General features: G+C 38.9%; 1 protein-coding gene across 3 annotated transcripts in view; it reads right to left on the reverse strand.

Annotated features, from left to right (window-relative positions):
- The window catches only part of LOC138602804 (syntaxin-binding protein 4), a 74,100-nt gene extending 65,256 nt beyond the window's left edge, over window positions 1-8,844 (reverse strand). For all 3 annotated transcript variants that reach the window (XM_069674378.1, XM_069674377.1, XM_069674376.1), the window contains exons 1-2: window positions 8,690-8,844; window positions 4,349-4,422 (exon numbers count right to left, since the gene is read on the reverse strand). In XM_069674378.1, coding sequence (XP_069530479.1) covers window positions 4,349-4,422; window positions 8,690-8,736 — 121 coding nt within the window. In that variant the 5' untranslated portion in view covers window positions 8,737-8,844. The remainder of the gene's footprint in view (window positions 1-4,348; window positions 4,423-8,689) is intronic.
- Window positions 8,845-23,294: the final 14,450 nt, after the last annotated feature.

Raw genomic sequence — 23,294 nt, forward strand, 5'->3', positions numbered from 1 at the left:
TCATTCTTCAGTCTTAGCTTCAAGGTGCACAAACACTTGAATGATAGTCCTTAGAATGATAGATGTTTCTTATGGAGTGGATGTGTAGGACAAAAGTCCTTGCGGGTCTGAGACAAAATATGCACTTCCAACTGTGACCATTATCAGAGGGAAATACATTTACAGAGAGGAAGCTCAGACAAAACTTAAGTTTAATGTTACAAAATTGCTGTATATTGTCATTTGATCCATTTAATCCCATCGCTCCCAGTCCCTGATTTTTTCATAAGAAAATCATGAGCATGAGAGGCCATGTTTTATATGGACCCCCTCTGGTGACATGAGGTGACATTTGAGGAAAAAATAATGTGTGGCCACGAGACAATTATCTCACACGTTGTCTATAAACAGCTCCAATGTACGTTGAGTGCGCATCGATGTCAGCGCACCCGCTCATCCCCTGAATGTGTCCTCACTGCTCTCTCTGTCAACTTGCAGTGTGAAATTTGTTATCTGTTGAAGTGTAAAGTGTTCTGAAATTACAACATTAAAACTAGAAGTATGAGCTGCTGTTAATAAGAATTCCCTAAAAATGGGTTGCGGCCGCTAATAGCACCATAAATGACGCATCAATTGCTACCACTATCTAAGGTCCGATTCCGAAAGCATATTGTGTTAATGATTATTAAGCGCAAATGCAACAATAAAGTGTTTCTGCTTGATTCAGTTTGCTCTTGTTTTGTATCTGATTCTGGAGCCGTCCGCACCTCACTCTGTGCTGCGCAGAGCTGCTCTCTCATCCTGACGGAGCTCAATTCTGTCACACATAGATGATGAACTGGATGGGGAGAGGGTACGTCTAACCAGTTTGTGAAGTTTAGTCTTGAAAGATGTGATACAACAACTAACATGACCATGTTTTGAAGAGTGATGCATGAAGTTCAGATGTGTGTACAGTTAAAAATCAATTACTGGGGTGAAATACAATTAAAGACTCACTTCACCCTATTTGGCATTCTTTGGATGTTATTTGACCCAACTCTTAGATGTGAATGAAATGTAGGGGGATTGTGAAGAATTAGGTTAGTCTGACGATAGGGAAGGTGGCCTGCAGAAAAGAGGCGACAGAGAGTGCTGGGTTACGGTCAGCAAGAACTCAACCTCAGTAATGTAGAAATCCCCCCCCTCAATTTATGTTTATTGTGTTACCAGAAATTATTGCATAATGTCCCACTTTTAACTACAACCCCATTTTCTGATTCAAAGGGAAGGTTACTGTTAACCCTTTGTGGCAGGTATAAATAGTTCAGGTTTACCGTGTCTTCATGTTTACCATGTGGTAAAGCACACTGAGCACACTTTACCAGCACAACCTCTACATTTCTGACAGTCGTTCAGATTCTCCCATTCACGAGTGTTCAATCACTGTGCTATTAGTGACTACACTGAAGTGACTGAAGCCTGGCTGGAATCTAATCATTAGATCAGAGCTTCTTCAGCTTAAGGCTGCTGTTGGCCTGCCACCACAAAATGGGAAAACTCATTTGGTCTTGGGAAAAGTGGCGCATGTTAATTATTGCCTGTTGGAAGAATAGGGTTATACAGTTCTCTGTCTCAGTCCCCCCACCCTTCTTACCCTTCTCTAAGGAAAGAAGTCTTGTACTTTTTTTTTTATCCTCAAAGCACTCTCCTCCCACTGCATTTCATCAGATAAGAAAAACATCATTCTACTGCATAAGCAGTAAAAGACATGTCTCTCTCCCTCCTCTTCAGCTTTACATCTCTCTTTCAAAAACATTTCCTGCTGATGATGCGTCAAGGGCACGTTTGCTTTCCAGGGATTAACTGTTCTAACACTTTAAGACCTTCAAAAGAGAAGAAGATGAAAAATTCATAGTTGCTTTAAAAATGTTTTATAAAAAAACTGATGGATAAGAACATAAGAAATAACATGTTTGTCGAAGAACACAGTGCCATTTCTGAACATCAGAGAAAAGATGCTTCTTTAAGGCACTCTGCAGACAAAAGTGACTGTGATAGAGATGATATTCACTGTAAACAATATCTTGCACATGCTGAGGTGGTGCAGCTTTCAGCAATGTTAATACAGAAAATATCATGTTTTTGCTTTACAGTGTGAACAGGATACGCCCCCCATGCTGCTGCGAAAACGTCAATGTGTATTAGACGTGCGCAGACCCCAAGTATTTAGACTTTATGCACTGGAACAGTGTGTTCACTTGCACATAATCAAATTGGACGACAATAAGCTGCTTTACTTGTCACCTGTATGCTGCTTAAAGTACTGTGGGTTCACACAGCAAACACACCCACCCACCCACACACACACAAACACACACACACACACACACACACACACACACACACACACACACACACACACACACACACACACAAACACTTAGTGTCCCCTAAACCTCCCTCTTCCCTTGTTATGCCCTTCAGTGATATTTCAGGGCACCATTCAGTCATTATCTTAATCTATCAGGCGTTTATGTGGTTGATTCAGTTCAGTTTTGATGCAAAGCCATGTGACTAAATTGTAATAGATACTACTTCCTTTATTGTTATGTCTTTTTTTCATTTATCTGTACATTTATGAAATTATCTTAGATCATTTTACAGTATGTTGTGTCCCGTGTTCTTATAAAAAGTATTTGCATAGTTAATAAGCTGTAGAATTTTAAAATCCCTTTTGGCATCTACAAAATGTCCAGTATTGCAATCCGCTGTGCAGAGGCTCATTATGATGACAGTCTGTTTGACTGAGTCCCACTGTCCCAACTCTGTATACAGTAGTAACCTTAGACGTTATTTAAACCATGTTGTTACACAATATGTATCAGGCCTTCAGTTTTCACCGTTCCATGTGTAAACTGTCTCTTGCAAGTCTTGCATTAAGCAAAATTCTAAATCCCCAAGGGCCTTATTAATGGACCTTCAGCCAATCTCCATGTTATGTGCATGAAATGCAGCACTGTCCAAACCATCAAATAGTTTCTGATTTTGTCAAATCAGTAGAATACTTTTGCCTCATTAAACTCAAGTTTCATCAGATGTAGTTAGTAAAGTGATGAAAATGAAATGTTTAAGTCCAGTCAAAAAATTAATTTGTACACTGCTTTTAGCCTGGGTTCTTTACATGTGCCTTACATTGACTAAGTGAGCTACTATGCAAGATCATGGTGTAACTTTAGGAAGGAATTTGGTATCTTATATAAAAAAAAAAAATGAATGGAGCCTTTAATCTCAAAGGAAAGTAGGAAAAGGAAACTTTGATGTGGGCAATTTTTTTTATTGCAGTGCTGCTTAGCTGTCATAACATACCTAAATAGCTTATTTTTAAATCATTCTTGATACATTTGCAATGAGCTAGAGTTTAGTTTTGAGAAGGTTTTATAAATATACCCTCACTTGTGTAAAGCACCTTCACTTGAACAGGATATTTCAGAGATTGTATTTGTATTCATGCATACAGGTTGTTTGTCTCTGTGTAGGCACAAGCCCCACCAGCGTGTTGTGGAAGTGAAGTTGGGATAAAAACAACAGCAGCTCCCTGTATTCTTAACCCAGCTGAGTTAAGTGGGTTAGGGCTTTGCTACATGACCTACTTCCCCACCCAGGCAAACAGATAAGGATAAATACTCTGCGAGAAAATCCTGTTAAAGTTAGGATTTAAATGAATTCAGCTATACAAAATCAGGCTGTATTAGCATATAGTACAAGAAGGCATAGGACTATATAGCTTTAGTTAAAAGTATTATTATTATTATCAGTTGTTTTTTTTCAGCAAATTTTTTTTTCTTCAACTGAAGACATGCAGCATAATGGAGGTGTAAGGCTGTGTTCAAAATTGGATACTATGTACTACATACTACATACTGAATACTACATACTGCATACTACATACTGCGTTCGGCGGTAGTATGTAGTATGGAAGAGCTTTTTAAATTCATTTTGCAGTTTGCTGCCAGGCGCCAGTTTCCGGTTTTGGACATAAGCAAACCGCTGCTTCTTTAGCTATAGCGCCCCATTCTGCTTAAATGCTGCTGCTGTCTGCTATTTTAACTGTTGTTGTGACATTCCAGCACTTTGCATTGTGAGATACAATAGGCGAGGTAGACTGGTCTGATGCATACTGGAGATTTTCTCTGAATCAGTACTACAGCCGGGTATTTTTGGCATACTGCACATTTTGTTTTTGTTTGCATACTACATACTACATTTAGGCCAAATTAGTATGTACTGCTAGTATAGTATGACATTTCGAACACATTATACGTTCTCCTCCAGCAATCCTTCTCAGATTTCTGCTAACCACAGTGCTGAAGAGAACAACAATACTCACCCAGGCCATTCTCACAGTCTGTAAACTCCATGGAATGCACAGCTCGGTCTACTCCATATGGACCCATTAATGTCCTGAGATGGAGCATCGGAGAGGATGGAAAAAAGATGGAATGAGAGACAGAATAGAGAGGAAGAGGAACATTAGTACATCACAAATTAAACATTGAGAGCTTAATAACTTTTCTACTACTTTTTTCTTCCATATTAAACCCTTCATTTGCAAAACTACACAGTCCGACTACTCAATCTAAAAGAGATGATATTATCCTATCATCGACATCATCAATAGCATTAATATAATATTAAGTTTAGTAACTCATGAACTCCATGAACATGCCAGGTTTAAAGTCTGTAGTGTGTTAACACTGCAAACGTCTCTCAAAACATTGATTATGCTCCTTTTTCACATTTAGTTCTGAGTGCAGGACACCATCCTGTCAAAATGCAATGTAAAAGGTAATGGGTTAGCTGCTCACAGATCTGATCAATTTAAAGCAGTTCTGGTTGGCAGAGAGACTTTCCGGAAACAAGGCAGAAAACAGTAGTATACAAAGTAACTTTTGGATCAAGTACAGAATAATCTTCTGGGAGTGAAAATATTTAGTATGTCGATTTCTTAATATAAGATTAGTCTATAATATACAGTTTATTTATACAAAAACAATTAGTACAGTTAATTATCCGACCAGACTAGGCTAACATGTGAAACCTAACCTAACCTAAATACAAAATTGCAAAGTCCAAATTCTCATTTTTGTTGTATTTGCTCTTTTACATAGGAGACTGTTGATCCAACTCAAATCTAACTAAATGTCAACAGTAGTGTATTATTTTAGCCCCAAACCTTAATCTTGTCATCAACCTATCCAGGTACTTTGGGTGAGTGAAAATAACCAAACTTTAAGAAATAGTTTCAGCTTGGATAGGTTTAGGGACCAAAATCACTTGGTAGAAAAAAGTAAGGTTAAGATAGAAATTTCCCAGTTTCCCACTTGACTCAAACAGCAATCTCCCAGTCTCACACCATGAATCCACCTCAAGTTGTTCACTACATGGATTTTGTGTCTCTTGAGAATATGGTACACAATGACGAACAATGGGCACAATGAAGAAACAACTTGATCTCGCTATAGTTTTGCAAACTTCAGTCTACCATTAACATCTGTCAGCACCTGGGCCGAATTGTGGGAAAATTTCAATCCTGAGTGACGTTTAAGTCCCATTAATTCAAAGATAATAACATTGAGGCAGCATTGCAATAAAAAAGCCTGTATCTGGTGTGAAACCATATATGAAATAATTCATAATAATTTAAAAGATCAGATTCCATGTTATTTTTTAATATCTTTGATGTTATAAAAAAACTGATCTGAGTTGCAAAAAGAAAAAGCCTACTTTTGCATGAATTCTGATTAAAGCTCAAGTCTTTCTGGGTGTTTGTTCACATCAGCTGCTATCACATGCTGAGTTGCAAATATACACCTTTGGATGCAAGACTGAATAAAAACCATTTCAGCTGGGGACTACCTCGTGTACATGTATAACACTTAGGATTCCAAACACTAAACCATGACCAAAAATGTAACTGTAATGCAGTTTGCAGCTTTTCTGAAGAGCAAGTGTTGGTGTGTCGCTGCTATTTAAGTTAATATCCCATTATCCCACTATTATCCCACTATCCCATTTTTTGGCCCATTCCGGTCGAGGCAGATGGCTGTTCAACATGAGTCTGGTTCTGCTCGAGGTTTCTGCCTGTTAAAAGGAAGTTGCCAATGTGCCGAATGTTGCTAAGAGCTACTCATGGTGATTCATGTTGGGCCTCTCTTTAAAGAACATAACAAAGAGTACAGTCTCTACCTGCTCTTTCTGTAAAGTGTCTTGAGATAACTATGATTTGATTGATTTAATATAGCACGTTTGAATACTTGTATGGTGCGTTACAAAGATGACTGCTCCGTTCATCAACAGTAAATGAAAGCTGTAGTATTAACTTTTATTATCGCTTCTGTCTTGTGTCTAATTAAATCAGTCGTACACACAGTACTGTCCAATTTCTATTTGTGGACATGTTGAGGACCTCACATTAGTTCTGTAGTTGTCTGTATTCTGAGAGAGCAAGCACATTATTTTACGTAACTGATGGTGGTAATAAATGGTAAATGGACTTCACTATATAGCACTTTTCTAGTCTTCTGACCACTCAAGGCCTTTAACAATACATATGACATTTACCCTTTCACACTTTCATACATTAATGTAGTGTCATGTACCATATATGCCTCTGGGGTTCAGTGTCTTGGCCAAGGCTACTTCGGTAGCCTTAATTGACTGGAGGAGCTGGGGATCAAACAGCCAATCTTCCAACTGAAGGGGTGCTCACTCTAACTCTGGGCTGCTAGTTTGCCATCTTGCCTCAAACTGCCTGTTAACATGCAGTACTAATTGGGATGCACCATGTTGATCAGCTGATCAGTGAGAGTGGGATGAAAGGAAGTTGTTAAATAAGCAGTTGCAGCAGAGACATAGTTGCCAGTGTGTCTGTGGCTGCAGGTGGGCAGAGGTCATGTTTGTTTACTGGCCCAGTGTCAGGACTTTTGAGGGATGCAGTCTCACCTGGGCAGGGCCTAACAGTTCGTGCACAGCACAATAATGCATCAGAATGCTCTAAAATTGTGGATTATGTGAAAAAGTTTGAATCTCCTGTAATGGATAGTTGATTTAATAAAACCACCTGGCATGCATGCTAAGTGAACTAAATCAAAAGGAACCAAGATAACCAACAGGTGCCTGCTAGGCTTGGCTAATGCTTAATGCTAAAATGCTCTGGGTGGACCCTTTCTTAATTTGCTACTTTGGTAAAGAACTGCAGTGAGGTGTGTGAGACATATTGTGACTGCATAGCCTCTTTCAGCTCAAAATGTAAGAACATGTTTTTTTAGTGACATTCAAAAGTTACAATCAAAGATAGATTTTTTCAAAAAATTTCATGGGAAAAGTCAACCATCAATTTGCCATGTAAGCCTTAAATATGTGTAGCCTTTGGAGTATTGATGTCCATAGATCCTGATTGGAGATTGGCACTTGGGCTTTTGCCATCAGTGTGTGAATGTGAGTGTGAAAGAGTGAATGTGACAGTAGAGTAAAAGCGCTTTGAGTGGTGGTAAGACTAGAAAAGTACATTAGTATTTACCATTTACCATTTGTGTTGGCTGTGGTGGCTCTGATTCAGTATGACTATTACAGTTGCAATTGATTAATCAATAAATAGATTAGCAACTCAAAGATTATTGTGAACGTCTATGAATCCTTTCAGCCCAAGTATAGGCACATCTGCCATACAGTGGTTCCAACTCCACAAGAGTTACATTACGCTGCATTTCATCCTTTTACATTAAATCTTTGGCTTTTTGGTATTAACTGCAGAAATGTTAGATTGATATAAAATACAAATTACAAGCATCTTTTATTGTAAAGCAAGACCATAATTTAAAACAAACATTTTGTATTTTTTCTGGTTATAATAAGGATTTAAATAACAACAAACAATCAGTGATGTAATTGAATTGATCAGGAGGAGAGAAGGAGTGTGTGGGGAGGGTGATGGGTAACAATGGTTCACCCTCCTGTATTTGCATTTTCTTAAACAGAAGACCTATAGTCATTAGGAAATCACGAAGAAGCTTACTATTGCCCTGATTTCGGATATGATTACAGATGGAGTATATGCGGGGGGGTTTTCAACGGAACAACCCTCCAAGTAGATAGTAGAACCAATCTGTTCTCTAACAACATTGGATATTAAATATAACCTTTAATGACCACTATGGCTTCGGCAACACAATACTATCGCCTCTGGTTGCGCGCAGCGCATGAGCTGCATGGACAGATGGTGACTAGGTCTATCCTATTCTGTCGAACCAAAATAACACCAGAAAAAAATGCGCTCATGAGCTGTTTTCGGTTCTTCTACCTACATGTTATTATCGAGTTTGTTCTTGTGTCTCCATATGAAATACATTTCGAACAACGCACCTCCGTTATCAAACACCATTAAATAAAGCACCACATGTTTACTGGTTTACAGAATGATGGAGTTTACTGCTTAGCGCGACCATCGCACGAGCCCCGCATCAATTAAACGCTTTATTTTTTCCACATTCCGAAACCTCTACCCTTGACTTGTTCTGAAAACATCAGCCGTAAACATCACTTAAGCACCGCCACTAAAATATGAAGTCAACACTTCACAAAAGTCGGCATACAGCAGCGTCAACCAGTGTTTCGACAACAATCAACCTCACCCGACATGTCCCGTTTTGTTCGTTTTTCTTTTGTTTACCTGCTAATGATGACAGCTCCTTTATACATCACGGAAAAGGTTGGCATTTTGACATGGAGCCCGCTTCTCCGGTAGGACAGACGGTAGGTCAGTCGGAGAATCCCCAGCTTTCAGCCCTCAGTCAGCAACCTCAAGGTGGTCTGTCTACACAGCCAGCCTCTAATTCCAGTTAACCAGACTGTCAGCGCCAAACATTCCACCTTAACCCACAGAATTAATCTCTTACATAACTAAAGTCGCCAAAATTTGAAAAAAAGGGCACAGGCAGCACTGACGCTGGGAATTATTTTGGCAAGCTTATCTGTCACACATATTTAGAGATATGTCAGCCTTCTATGTCTGCTGGACTAGAGAAAGTATTTGTTGCTTGAAACAGGGGCTGAAGTTGTGTGATCAGGAAAAGATATCCTTAGCATAGCCCGTTGATTTTAGAATAAAATTGCCATTGATGATTGATTATTAGACTATCTATATTTTTGAAAATTATTATTTTTATTAAAATGTTAAAATATTTATCATCTAGTTTATTAAAACAAATAATAATAATAATAAGAAGAAGAAGAACACACAAGCATTATTTAAAAAATCCACCATACACTATTGAAATGTGAATAAACAAAATGCTGTTTATCCGCAGAGACAACTGCACAGTCAAAGGGAACTCAAACTGAGCAGGAGGGGCTTAGAAGCCCTAAACACATTAATGCTTAAGTGCCCCCCTCTCCATTTAGAAATAGCAATTTAATCCTCTGTTGACATCAATTTCTTGGCATTGTCATTTCTCATTCAAGCCTGTGGGCATCTGTGTTTTATTGATGCCAGCTCAGTCTACATCTAACAGCTGTTTTTCAGTGACAATCAATGTATTGGTTATTTTGATAAATAAATAAATGTATTATAATTTAAAAAAAAATTTAAAAAAAGATGGAGAAGTTATGTGAGCAGTGGTGATAACTATATTTTATATGCTAAATTTGCAGGCTACAACTTTCACCATTGGTCAGGCTTGAACCTCTGAAGAAGCACAATACAAATCTGATGGTTCTCAAGGTTATTGATACAATAGAAAGCACAGAGCAAAAACAAAAAACAACTACCTTGAAAAAGACATGAAAACCAACGTTTCTTGCAAAGGGTAGGCATGTGGCTTGCAGTTGGCAAGCTATCGCCATCAGTGAATGTGTGTGCACATGTGAATGAGAGGCCACTTGTAAAGCGCAACAAACAGGGCCAACAAACAGACAGTTTGGCCTTACTAAATCAGTTTTATGAATTTGTGTGTTTCAAGTGCTATTGTTCTCCTGCTTTGGAGACGTGCAACAATGATAACGCCTCTGGAAATGTGGCTTGAAATAATGCATATATGTTATCAAAGTTGCGACTCAATCAGCCTTTTGCAGCCCTAAACACTTGGAAGTCTGAGTCAGAATCAGAGGAGGAAGCAGTGGTGAGTTTAAAAAAATGCTTTGATATCCAGATCATTGTTTGCAGGAAGCATATGTGCAACATTTGCTAACTGTTGCTATTTGTACTCAGAGCTATGAATGCATTGCTAAACGATAGCTCTGTAGCATTAGCTATTGCTCTAATGCAGTATTATGAAGCAAAACTCCCACTGCAGCATAACAAGTTTCATAAATGACTGATTTTGACATATTATGTTAGCAGCAGATGGCAACTTTTATACAAAGAAAATGTCAGCATGAGCGTACATTCAACACCTCTCAATGCATTTGTAGGTCCATGAACAAACACAAGTAACCAACATAAGTAGAATCTTTTGCGAGCAGCACAAAAAATGTCTGCCACTAAATTCAACTGGACTGACTGTTAAACAGTTGAAAACGTACCTGGCAAAACTTAGTGGCACTTTCAGCCTTTGGAACATTTTTCTGCTATTTTGGAAAGGCGTGGATATCTGATTCTTGCTGTCAACATCGGTTCTGCATTTCGTCTGTCATGAAGCACCGCGGCAGCAAAGCAGATACTGTATGAGATTGCCAAATGATAGAGAAGATAAGCTTATGACAAAGGATAATCCATATGGTACAACAATGTTCTAAATATAGGACTCTATAAATGGGCTATTCAGTTACTCCAAATAGCACTGATTAAATTACTTTTTTCTAAACACACATTTCAGCCTACCTTTTCATATTGTACATTATGATTGTGTATTCTTGGCTTGCTTAGGCTACACTAAACAAGAGCTTTTAAGGTGTCCTCAGTGTGTGAAACTTTATTGTATTCATGCCTCATGCCTGAGCTGAGGGGGACTGAAGAGTTGGTAATAATTTTCTTGGGGTTCTTCATAAGTGACAGCATTCGCATAATATGTAGTCATTAATGAAAAAATATTGATAGTGGAAGCTCTAAAGACAGCATAAAACAATCAGCTGGACTTAACTCAATATGCTGACAAGGAAAAAATCCCTGACCCTACTATAACTGGGTTTTTTTCCCTTTTGGCAGGTCATCTGGCCCTTTAAATCAATCGAATACACAATTGAGATACAATAATCTATGATTTAATGATGTGATCAAACATCTGGTTGTACAGCATTTCAAGTGCAATCGGATTCAGCTTCTGAAACTGCTATATTGCTCTTTGCTGGGGCAAATCCTGTGCATGTTCTCACCGTAAAAAGGACTTTAACATGGCATAAACACAATTAATCACTTAAGTCAATCATAATTGGAAGTTTCATACCATATACCTCTAAGGAAACCTTCACAAACTAAAAATCACTGAATTAACAGTCGATACCGTTTGGGTTAATTTGTCAAGTTAAACCAGTATTGCATTGTTGCCATATTGACCAAAGTTTGGTCGGTATTTATATATTGAGTTATTTCCAGTGTGGAACATGAAGCTTTATCCCACAAGCTGAACATTTTGGAGAAACCAATGTGGAGCTCTTTCTTGCTTGGCCTGTTTATTCAGTCTTATTAAGACAGTTACGGTAATTACATAATTGGTTAGATCACTCCCTTTTGTCTGTGGTCAGTTTAGTCAGTGTTTACCCAGTTACTCCTGCGGTTCTTGTTTTGTGTTAAAATTATACACACTTCAGTACTTGTGTATTTATCATGCAGGTTTTTTTGTTCTTGCATTTTGCCAAAGGCTAAGAGAGGCAAGATCAACACAAGCGTAAGACAGGTCTATCACTGTCTCTGCTGTTAATCTAGCAGCTCTGGCAGGTGAGTGACCCCTACTTTGCTGGAGAAACACTGACATACATCAGAGAATTTTAGCTTAATGATTTCAAGAAATACAAACACTAATTATCAGATAAGCATATGAAATAGAAATACAAGAACAACCTTGACATGTATCTGTGAGATAAACATAGAATATTTGCAGTTGCATACAGAGCAGTTTATTGTTCCTTTCAGCATCTTGACAGAGAGACATGCCTTTTGCTCAGGCCCTAAAGCCTTATAGCTTTCATCTCTTGCCTCTGCCATCTATATTTCAGTTGTTCTTGTTTTTGGGTAATTCACCTAAATTCTTTTACTGAGCATTATTTTTTAGATAACTCGTGTTTACTTTGATCAGCCACTTCATTATATAACATGGAACCCTGCATATTTAAAAGTATAATACCTAGAAAAAAGATTATCACTCCTTCAAAGCATCTTTGTGAGGTGCTTTGAGGGACTGAAGGGGGCTTAAGAACTGAGTCAAAAGAACTGGTGGCTGCATTCTGTTCGCACATATATAACCAAAATATTGATATCAAGCAATCCTTTTTATTTTGCGGCGGATGTGTCAGAAATTACACATACAGTATATCAACAACTGGGGGCAGCATCACACCTTGAACCAATGAAAGTGAATCCCAATTTGAATCCCTTATGGGAAAGGAAAGCTACTATAAAGAATTAGAGAATGCAAATATATTGAAAGGCTGAAAGTGAAAGAATTCTACTAAGCTGTCTTTGGTATTTCAGAAAGGAAGATGCTTGTAACATGGTTGTATTTCTGCATAAAAATGTCGGTCGCAGGAGGCTGGAGACAATCCCAGCTGTCAATGGGCGAGAGGCGGGGTACACCCTGGACTGATCGGCAGTCAATCACAGGGCTGACACAGAGACAGACAACCTTTTTACGCTCACATTCACACCTACGGGCAATTAAGATTCACCAATGAACCTAACGAGCATTTCATTGGACTGTGGGAGGAAGCCGGAGTATCCAGAGGGAACCCACGCATGCACGGGAAGAACATGCAAACTCCACAGAGAAAGGCCCCTTACATCTGAACTGGGGTTCAAACTCGGAACCTTCTTGCTGTGAGGCAACAGCACTAACCACTGCACCACTCCCTGCATCCAGGAGTTTCTAAATGTACTAAAAATCTGCCTATAAGTGTAGCCTATTATCATCAGGATCAGGATACAATTACTTAAAAAAATCAGAACTAATGGGAAGTTAATGATGGATTGGTGTTTTTTGATTTTTAATGATATGTTGAAATAAATTGTAATTAACAGTTATCTACATGGAAGGACATCACTGTATCATTCTGTAATTGGTGCAAGGATGAAAATGCTTACTAACACTCACAAGAACATTTTTAAAATACTGTGTATTCTTTCCATAGATCTGTGTGTGTGTGTGTGTGTGTGTGTGTGTGTGTGTGTGTGTGTGTGTGTGTGTGTGTGTGTGTGTGCGCGTGCGTGTCTGTGTGTACTGCACATCTTTTTTTCACATGCACATCGAAGCACTACTCGTGCATTAACAGTATGTCTTCCCACCTACACACACACACAAACACACACAGAAATACACATATTCTCGTCACACAGATTTATTCTCTTCTTCCTCTCTTTTGCAGCCATGGCAACAACCATTTGCCTCAGAACTTTAATCACTAAATCTGCACAGTGGGTCATTATCAGATTATGGGATTAACCAATCCACACTGAAAATTCAAACAAGCCCAAGCCCAATCACAGAGAGACACGCTCACACACAACTCCTATGTCATCATGATGGTGTGTGTGTGTGTGTGTGTGTGTGTGTGTGTGTGTGTGTGTGTGTGTGTGTGTGTGTGTGTGTGTGCTCATATGCGTCTTTGTGTACGTGTGTAATAGAGAGCAATACAAAGTAAAGACTGAAGCGATCATTGTCAAGTGTGCCCTCTATAGATCGAAGGAAAAGCTGCAGGTTCAGTGAACAGCCAACCTTCCAACAGGTTCATGAAGACTCTGGGAAGATCCGGGTTTTAGGGAGAGCCCCAGCACTATTAGGATATAAAGATACTCTATGGAGTCATCTACTAAAGAAACACCGTCATGCTAACATTGTTTAACAAGTGTTTCTCATTAAGATGCAATGTAGGTACATTTTGTAATTTTTTGGTAGGGTCAAGCTGTAGGCAAAACATTTGTTCACAGTTGGCAAAATATTTGTTATGCTGGCACAGTGATAGTCTTTACCCTGCATAGCACAGCAAAAGGGAGAGCATTGTAAGGAAGGAAAGAGTTGTGCTGGTTCGCATTTAATCCAACAGCTCACTGTAGCTGTCTTTGCTTGTACAGTCCCTTCCTGTAATATATACTGTAACTGTGTAACTGATCCATAGATTAATGCCTTTCATAACCAGATGAGCCACATTGTAATCCTCACCTGTGGTCCTAAGATTGAGTTATGACCAAAAAAATGAGACAAGCAGCCACAATAAGCTTGGTCGGCAGGGAGCTCACAGTAAAACCGCTGCTACTTTGCACTGACAGTAGTCAGCTGAAGTGGTTCAGGCATCTGATAAGGACGCCTCTTGGAGGTTGTCAAGGAATGTCTAACAGGTTAAAAGTGTGATGCAGCAGAGACAAGAAATAGTTTTTTGCATCAGCAATAATTCAACACTTTGATTTGATATGACTGAAAGTAAACAGCAGATACTCCATGTGAAGATAAAGGTAGAAGATACAAAGTAATGCTGGCTGAGAGAGACACACACAGACACACTGCCGAGCCGATCAATTTAGAGCAACACATGGTTCTATTTTCTGTGCCTCGTTGGTCTTTAGGCTACACTGTAAAGTGTTAACAATTCCATACCCTCCTATTATCTATTATGGTATTATGAGATATTACAAGCACTTTGTATCAGTTGCAGATGCAGCTATAATAAAAAATGTCAAAATCATAACATTTCATTCATGTATTTATCTGTGATCTTGAGATCTCTTCGGCCTTCTGTAGGAAAATATAAAAAAAACCAAAACATTTTTTAAAAGATCAAAGGCTCTGAAACGCTCATTAAAAGGTGTTACATGGTCTCTTTTCATTGTTTCCTATTTCAAGGTTAAAAATGCACTATTGCTGTGTGGCTGTGCTGATTAAGATGTAAACATGTTAGCTTTGATGTAGAAACCTCTAAAATAGGGTCAGTAAGGATGAGAACATAAATGTATTATGTTTGTTATTTTATAGTGATTCAGTAGACAAAAGAATCAGGATGTTGTTGACTGAGGAAAGAGGCCAAAACCAGCCACATCATCCTCCATTTGTAGTTGAAATGCTTGTGTTTAATTCCAGAGGACATTAAGGAATATTTAAATCTTATGCTTTGAAACTTGAAAGAATTAGTTTGCCCTCAAATGAAGCGTAGAATTAGGAGTTTAATGATTAAAATATAGAAGCAAGCTGGACGGATACAGGCTGAGAAGAGACGACATGCATTAGAGATTGTGTTTGCTCTATTTAATATCCTGTGAGTACTTGCAATTTTTTTTTTAAACTACAACATAAGCGGATAAAAGGAAGGGATGAGTAGGAGCAATGTGATAAACTATGCTCAGAAGAGTTCTTGATAGACAGCTTTGTAGGTCAACACATTCAGATACTTCACATGTGCGTTTGTTTGCACACAGAGGAAAGTAACCAGAATAAACTCATCCTCTTAAAATGTTGGATGACATCTACCTTCAACCAGTCTCATCACTCTCATAGCATTGGCTCCAGCAGGGAGCTTTTTCAAAGGAAAAGGGCACCAATAAAGAGCAGCATTGAGGTACAGGTGCCTTGTGTAGTTGTGTGTAGTGTGTAGTTGCATACCATTCGCTACAGGGATTTGCAGTACTGGCTTTCAACTGGAAAAAAAAGATTGAGTGTTACCATTATTAAAAAATAATGAGAGAATAGATAACCAGACACGCATAACTAAATACACTTAAATTGAGTTTTAAGCGGAAGCAACCAAGAGAAAAAATGGACACTCAAGTGCACAACAAGGTCTTCCTTAATCACTTAATTAGCCTTCAGTTGAACGAGAGGCATTGGGTTTGTCTCAGCTAATTACAACAGCTCGGACATACGCCATCAGTCCTTGTGCATCCACTCAATTGACATTAAGAAAAAGCCCAGGACAAGTCTCTGACACCTTTGACACCCCTAAATCGATACAACAGAACACTCAGCTAAGTGAGGAAACATCAATTTGTTGAGGGGAAGAGGGGAAAAAATCAGCAACAAGGAAACTTCCCTGGAGGCATATACAGTCAGCAGTCTCCTTCAGGATCCACATATTCTGTGGAGAGAAAATCAAACTCCCCAGCAAATCTTTCAACACTGGTAGAAATAGGGCAGGAGTCGATAAGGGCTTATTTGGAATGCCATTACTGCATATGGATTTTAACTGATTAGGAAGAATGGAGCTGCTTCTTGCAGTGTCTGTTGAGAGTCTGTAAAATGTTAGAGACAGCTAAAGGAAGAGATAATGTAGGAGTCTGAAAGGGAAACATGGCAATGCATGGACATACTCCAAAGCAGACATGGATGCTGACATTTTGGTCCGGTTCATTGATGATAGTGAAGGCAGACGTGTTATTTATGTGCAGTCAGTGTATACGCATGGAAACACATTGTGAGCCTCATGTCTAAGGAAAGCCTTGGTAAAAAATATATCATATAATGCTATAATGTCCAATGTTCATGTTAAACGTGACAGACGTTTTTAAATGATAAGGATATTGCCTGTGAGTAATCCCTCAGGCTTCACAAGTTCAGACCGCTCTAAACACTAGGTTTCAGGCGTTTTTTTCCAATTCCCGGGATTAGCATACGTCAGCTAGTCACAGATCTCTTTGTATGGTCATCTGCTCCAGGCACAGCGGCCAACAAAGTTCAAGGACACGCCATCCACCTGCTCAGTCTCTCTTGAACATTTTACAGTCCAGCGCTCTACATAGGACAGAGCCTTCTGTTGAGGCTGTATTTGCGGCTAGGTGGCATTAAACATGGGGTTCTATCTGTGAAGGGCCGTGTTGAAAAGTAAGAACCACGAGCAGAAAGTAACTTAAACATTGACCAAATGTCTTGTGAAAACAGTGTTTGAACCCTATCCATCTGGTCAGACTAAACCTCTGTACATAATGATTTTACACACTGCAAATTTGTCTTGTTAATTATGTTGATTTATTGTAAACTCCAGCTATATTTTTTACCTTTTCTCTTCTCAATTAGACCCCGTCTGTAATTACTGGAAGTTGAGGAAGAGGTCAGGAGAAAGAAAAAGCAAACATTTCTGAAAATCCAGCCACTAGCCACTAGCCATTAACTCACATCCCGGTGACTCTGACAGCTATTCGAAATTAGATAAGGTGCTCTTTCTTTTTATTATTAATAACAAGTACATTAACGCAAAAAAAATCTGTATAAAATTTACCTGTAAGAAAAACAACGTATGGCACACTCATTTTATTAAAATGAGTAAAGTACTTTGAACTTATGTTATTTTCAAACTTTACTGGCATCTGTTATGAATAACTGTGAGATATTCTTTTTACAAAGTGTACATTATATTTTGCAGAATAAATGAGGAACCTGATGGAACCGAAACAAATCCCCTTCTCAGAGGACCTGTGTGTCCAGTATGACATAACCTCATAGAAGGAGGTCATTGTCAGGCATGTGTCCAGTGTCAGTCAAGGGGCTGGAATCCAACATCATTGCCAATAGAATCTGGAAACTCCAGGTGTATTTGGACAACAAAACAAGAAGGGATAGCAAACCAAGTGTCTGCAAAATCACGTAACACAACTGTAAAGTAGCGGTGACGTCTGAAAGAAAGCAGAGGATATCATCATTACAGAAAATTACACTTCTATGGCTTGTCATGTTATTTTTCTGTATAATTTATTCTGCTGAATCAAGAGAACATGTATAAATGTTTAAAATAATAACATTTTCTTGTGAAGGGAACAGGATGCCACATTTTATTTATTTGACTTATTTGGTTGGATATAAAGACTCATGTGTTTGTATAGGGATCAAAAAATGATTCCATTATATAACACACCTTTTATAACAGGATAAAAAACGTAACCTTCCTCTGTTCTCCTCATAAGAGGTCAATAGTCTGCTCTGTAGATATTGTGGATAATTTGAAGGACAAATGCAATAGAGCAGCTTGGTTATAGGCCTGGATGGCCGGTCTTGCATCCTGCTGAACCTTATGTGGTCGAGGCCAAATATAAAGCAGAATAAAGAAAATGCATTTAGTCAGGGACAGACATGCAAAATAAGTGGAGAAAAAAAGATGAATACTTATGTATGAATACTTATGTATACGTATGTATTGACCACTTGAAATATATAATATGTGAGGGTTTTACAGTATTAAAACTTAGCATTAGATATCCTGCATATTAATGACACTATTCAGATAGATATTCAACCAAGAACTCTTTACTTTTTAGAGATTAAAACTCAACTACGTACTTTAGCATTGCCGGACAACAGACATTTCAAAATCCACTTGGCAAGTTAGTGCATTTTCCAATGAAAACCTATTAACTGGAGCATATATAGTAAAAAAAACAATATCTGCGGGTGATCGAAATACTTAATCCACTGTTATGTCAAATAATGGGCAGGTAATGACTTTGTTATTTACCATCATTGTGAAAGACCAGCTCCAGCCATGTTTTAAGACATATAAAATGCTCTGCTTTAAATAATAAATTGTATCTGGTATGTTTTTCTGCAAAATAAGTTTAAGTACCTTGAAAAAATCCTCCCAAGGCATCTCCTCCTTCTTTATCTGCATATTCCCCGCCCACAATGTACTACATTTCTCCTTTCAAAAAATTACAGCTAAAAAAAACAAAACAGATTACACTGATGAAAGCCTTTGCATTTGCAGTATATAGTATTACTATGGACTGGGTGTCTGTGGCAACATTCGCGGAAAAAAATTACAAGCAGCGCCCAGTTAGTGATCCGTTTTCCATCACCCAGCAGTGGTTGATCTGCCGGAGAGGGTAGGCGGAGCTAAGTGGCTGCACGTCCTGTTTCTGTAAGCATTGTGAGGAAACTGTAATCTACTATGGCTGAACAAACAAAGAGAAGATCGATGACTACAGATACAACTTCAAAAAAAAAAAGTGAAAATCCAAAGAAAAAGCAACAAATGCGACGCTCAGATTAAGTCAAACAGTCTACAAACAAAAGCGAGGAAAAGCAAGAGTTAGAACCATGACAAAGAGAGCCAGCTGTAGCCATCTGCTTAAATTGTGAAGTGTGCCCCCATAATTATTGATTATTGCCAGTGGGTGGCGCTCAAGACCAGGAAATGGAAATGTTTGAGATTGTTACTTTAATGATGATGTTATTGCTGTCCACTCTGTAAACTCTTTGGTCAGGTTTGGGCTACATAATGTAGGCTACAGACGGACCACATAACCTTCCATTTACAATCAAGAATAAGAATGTTAAAACACCAAAGGTGTACTGAACTCTTAAAATTGCTCAAGTCTATTATTCAGGTGTTGCCAGGATCATGGTTCTTATTAGGGTTTTAGCAGTACATTTAAGATTGTTGGCCCTACTATATTTAACACATTATCAATTGGCCACAACTTAAAATCAGTTAAGAGCTGCACACATGGATCAACAGTAAATTACTATACATATTATGAATTAGCACTCTGTTTTAATCTAACTGTATATTCTTACAGACACTTAAAAAAATGAAGACCACTAGCTAATATAATTCTGGCTAAAAATTTTAATTTAGCATTTGTTTCTATTTTCTTTGATTTGTTCCATCAGTTTAACAATGAACACAATAAATCTTTTGGGATTTCTAGTATTCCAGTTACTATCAAATTATATTCCTAACTATCGTTTAGGCAAATAATCCTTTTTAATGTTTTCTTGTTGCAGATTGATACCTCTGTGATTCTGCGTATAACAAGTTAAAACCCTGTTACGGACAGTAAAAAAAATTGATTGAGACAAAATGGACAGAAAAGTTCAACACTGCATCTCTTTCCATAAGGAATCAAACTCAGAGATAGCTGCTTCAAGTATTTTAAAGCATTTTCAAACTGACCCCCTAAACTTTGTGGTTGCAACCCATTCTTAATCGTTTTAGGTAGTGGTAAAAACATGCTTTATCAATCATCGAAAGGATGTAAGGAAGTGATTAAAGTCATATTATAAGTACTGAGAAGCATGTGTGCAATATGTTTAGTGGAAGAAGCACAGCAGTGAGAGAAGGCATATAACAGAGGGGCTCTGAGACCGTGTATTCAGAAGCTCTGGCTTAGTGTAGAGGCTGTACTGTCCAAAATCATCCTGTGAGCAAAGAAGATGAATGTTTTCTGCTGAGAATTGCACATTCTGTGTAGGTTGGGACAGGGTGAGACAGATTCACAGGGCTACCTTGCATATCACGTACAAGTTGATGTCTATGTGGGTGTGTGTATGTAGACTGGCTGCCTTATCCAAGAATGACCTCTAAACAAGTTGTAAATCAAGATAAGCTTGACACAATGGTTTCTTTGATGAAGAGGGTATATAAGCAGAGATTCCGGCAAGTGAATTCAGCACAGCTCCAGAATTCTGCTCGGGCTTACTTGCTGTCATTTGATGAGAGTACAGCAAGCTCTCTCTTTGAATAAATCCACAAACACAACCTTCCTGGGTCATGGTCTTTTTGCTGAATTTTGCCTCCACGTTTTACAAGGTTGATAGTGGGTTTGTCTTTCATGTAATACAGTAACGTTAACACCAGCAAGACTTTAATTCTCAGTAGATAATGTCTATGCAAGTAGTAGACATTTAATGCACTATACAATTTACTGCTCTTCTAAATAGCCCTGTTGTTGTTTTGAGGCTATTTCAATTGAAGTGTTATCTTTGAGAAGGATATAGATCACAGGCTAAATCTACAAAAAATAACTAGTTCTCAATTCTATGTTGACAGCAATCCTTAGTATAATAAAGATAAACAAGCCTAGAGGGCTTTAAAAACTGAACTGTAAGCCCTGTTCCTCCAGAAGTAGTAAATAACGATCTTCATTAAAAGAAGTACAATTTCAAAATGCACTTCCTTCTGTTTTGATAGATCAAGCTCCTCTTGATTATGTGGATTGGCACAGTCCTCAATGTCCAATCATTCTGGGGTGAAGCATTCCACACAGCACATTCGATTTTGACATGAATCTGTGTGAATGTCTGTCATGCTCTGTCCCTTCTCAGTTAGTTTACATGCACAGCCCACTATAATGCAATGTAATGCAAATGTAATCTCATCACAAGCATCACGCTTCATGAGCAAACAAAGTTTTACATCACGTCATCACTTCAGTCCATAATCAGCCGCTCCAGTCTGCATCACAGTTCTTAATCATGTCATATTTTTTAAAGGCTATGAAGGTGAGTCAGGCTGGAGACACATTTGGAGCAGCTCTTTAATGCCAGGTGTGAACAACTTTACTTAGAGCTGTCCACTTGTGATCAGATCACCTACAAATTATAATTCCAGGCGTAACCAGGGTCATAGTTACTATGTTCTGAAGTATTTTCTTTAACCATATCATATCTGATCCAACTTTTAGAGGCACTGAGGAACAACAACTTATTTGAAAAATTCCAGAGTGGTTTTCGAAAACTGCACAGTACGGAAACAGCTCTCCTTCGTGTGACAAATGACTTATTGCTGGCCGCAGACTCTGGTCACTGCTCTGTCCTAGTGCTGCTGGACTTACCTCCTCCCCCTTGGCCATATCCTCCGCAAATTTAACATCCATTTCCACTGCTTCGCGGATGACACCCAGCTCTACCTCTCCTGCAAACCGAATTCCACACTCCCACCCCCCTCCCTCTCCTCCTGCCTTTCTGAAATAAAATCCTGGTTCACCTCAAACTTTCTAAAATTAAACAGCAATAAAACCGAAATCCTTCTCATCGGCACCAAATCCACCTTATCTAAAGTTGACAGTTTCTCACTCTCCATTGACGACACCCCTGTTTCCCCCTCCCCTCAGGTTAAGAGTCTGGGTGTCATCCTCGACAGTACTCTATCTTTCCAATCACACATCAATAACGTCACCCGGTCCGCTTACTTTCACTTACGTAATATCAACCGTCTCCGCCCCTCCCTCACTCCCCACACCTCTGCTATTCTTGTCCACAGCCTCGTCACCTCCCGCCTTGACTACTGCAACTCCCTTCTCTTCGGCCTCCCCAGAAAGCCCTCCATAAACTTCAGCTTGTCCAGAACTCTGCCGCCCGGATCATCACCAGAACACCTTCTTCCCACCACATCACCCCCATCCTTCAGCAACTCCACTGGCTCCCAATCAGCCAACGGATCACCTACAAAATCCTTCCTTATACTTTCAAATCTATTCACAACCTCACCCCTCCTTACCTCTCCGACCTCCTGCACATTGCCACTCCATCCCGCACCCTCCGGTCTTCCTCCTCCATCCACCTCACCATACCCCCTGCCCGCCTCAGCACCATGGGGGCCAGAGCTTTCAGCCGCTCTGCTCCCCAGCTCTGGAATTCCCTCCCACCCGACCTCCGAAACTGCACCACCCTCCCGATCTTTAAATCAAATCTCAAAACCCATCTGTTCCGCCTCACCTACTCTCCCCAACTCTAAGCACTGTCCCTCACCCACTCCTAATGTATTTTATCCGATTTGTTTTACCCTTGTTGGTGTTTTTACTCTTGTTTGTGTTTTTTTGTACAGCGACCTTGAGTGTCCTGAAAGGCGCTTATATATAAAATGTATTATTATTATTATTATTTATTTATATGAGATTGCTATCTGCCATTTTTATTATGTGATCATATCCCACATCTGTATCTTAATTGTTTTTATGTGGTTATTTCCTTCCACCTGCTCCACATGGGCTCATTCTCCTATCCATAGTTTACTCACTAATTAAAATCATACATGTCGAAGTGTCTTTGGGCAAGACACTGGACCCCAAATTGCTCCCAGTGGCATAGCATGTGATAACTGATTGACAGTTGGGCACTTCACGTAGCAGCCTCTGCCATCAGTGTGTGAATGTGTGTGTGAATGGGTGAATGCTATATGTAGTGTAAAAGCAGCTTTGAGTGGTCGCAAAGACTAGAAAAGTGCTATATAAGTACAGTCCATTTACCATTTACCATGACCTTGGTTTAAAAGAAAAGTAACAAAGTTCATATGTAAATCATAACGATAAGAAGGTAAAAGCTCCTTAGGTCAGGTGACTTAATGAGGGTATGTTGTTTTCCTGCAGAATTGAAGTGATGTGTGCTGTCAACAGAAGCCTGAATTCTAAAGGACAGGAGTTGAGTAAATAACCT

The sequence above is a fragment of the Semicossyphus pulcher genome, unplaced genomic scaffold, assembly GCF_022749685.1.
Source record: "Semicossyphus pulcher isolate SPU_LCO1_2020_fin unplaced genomic scaffold, fSemPul1.0.p SCAF_23, whole genome shotgun sequence".
NCBI classification, from domain to species: domain Eukaryota; kingdom Metazoa; phylum Chordata; class Actinopteri; order Labriformes; family Labridae; genus Semicossyphus; species Semicossyphus pulcher.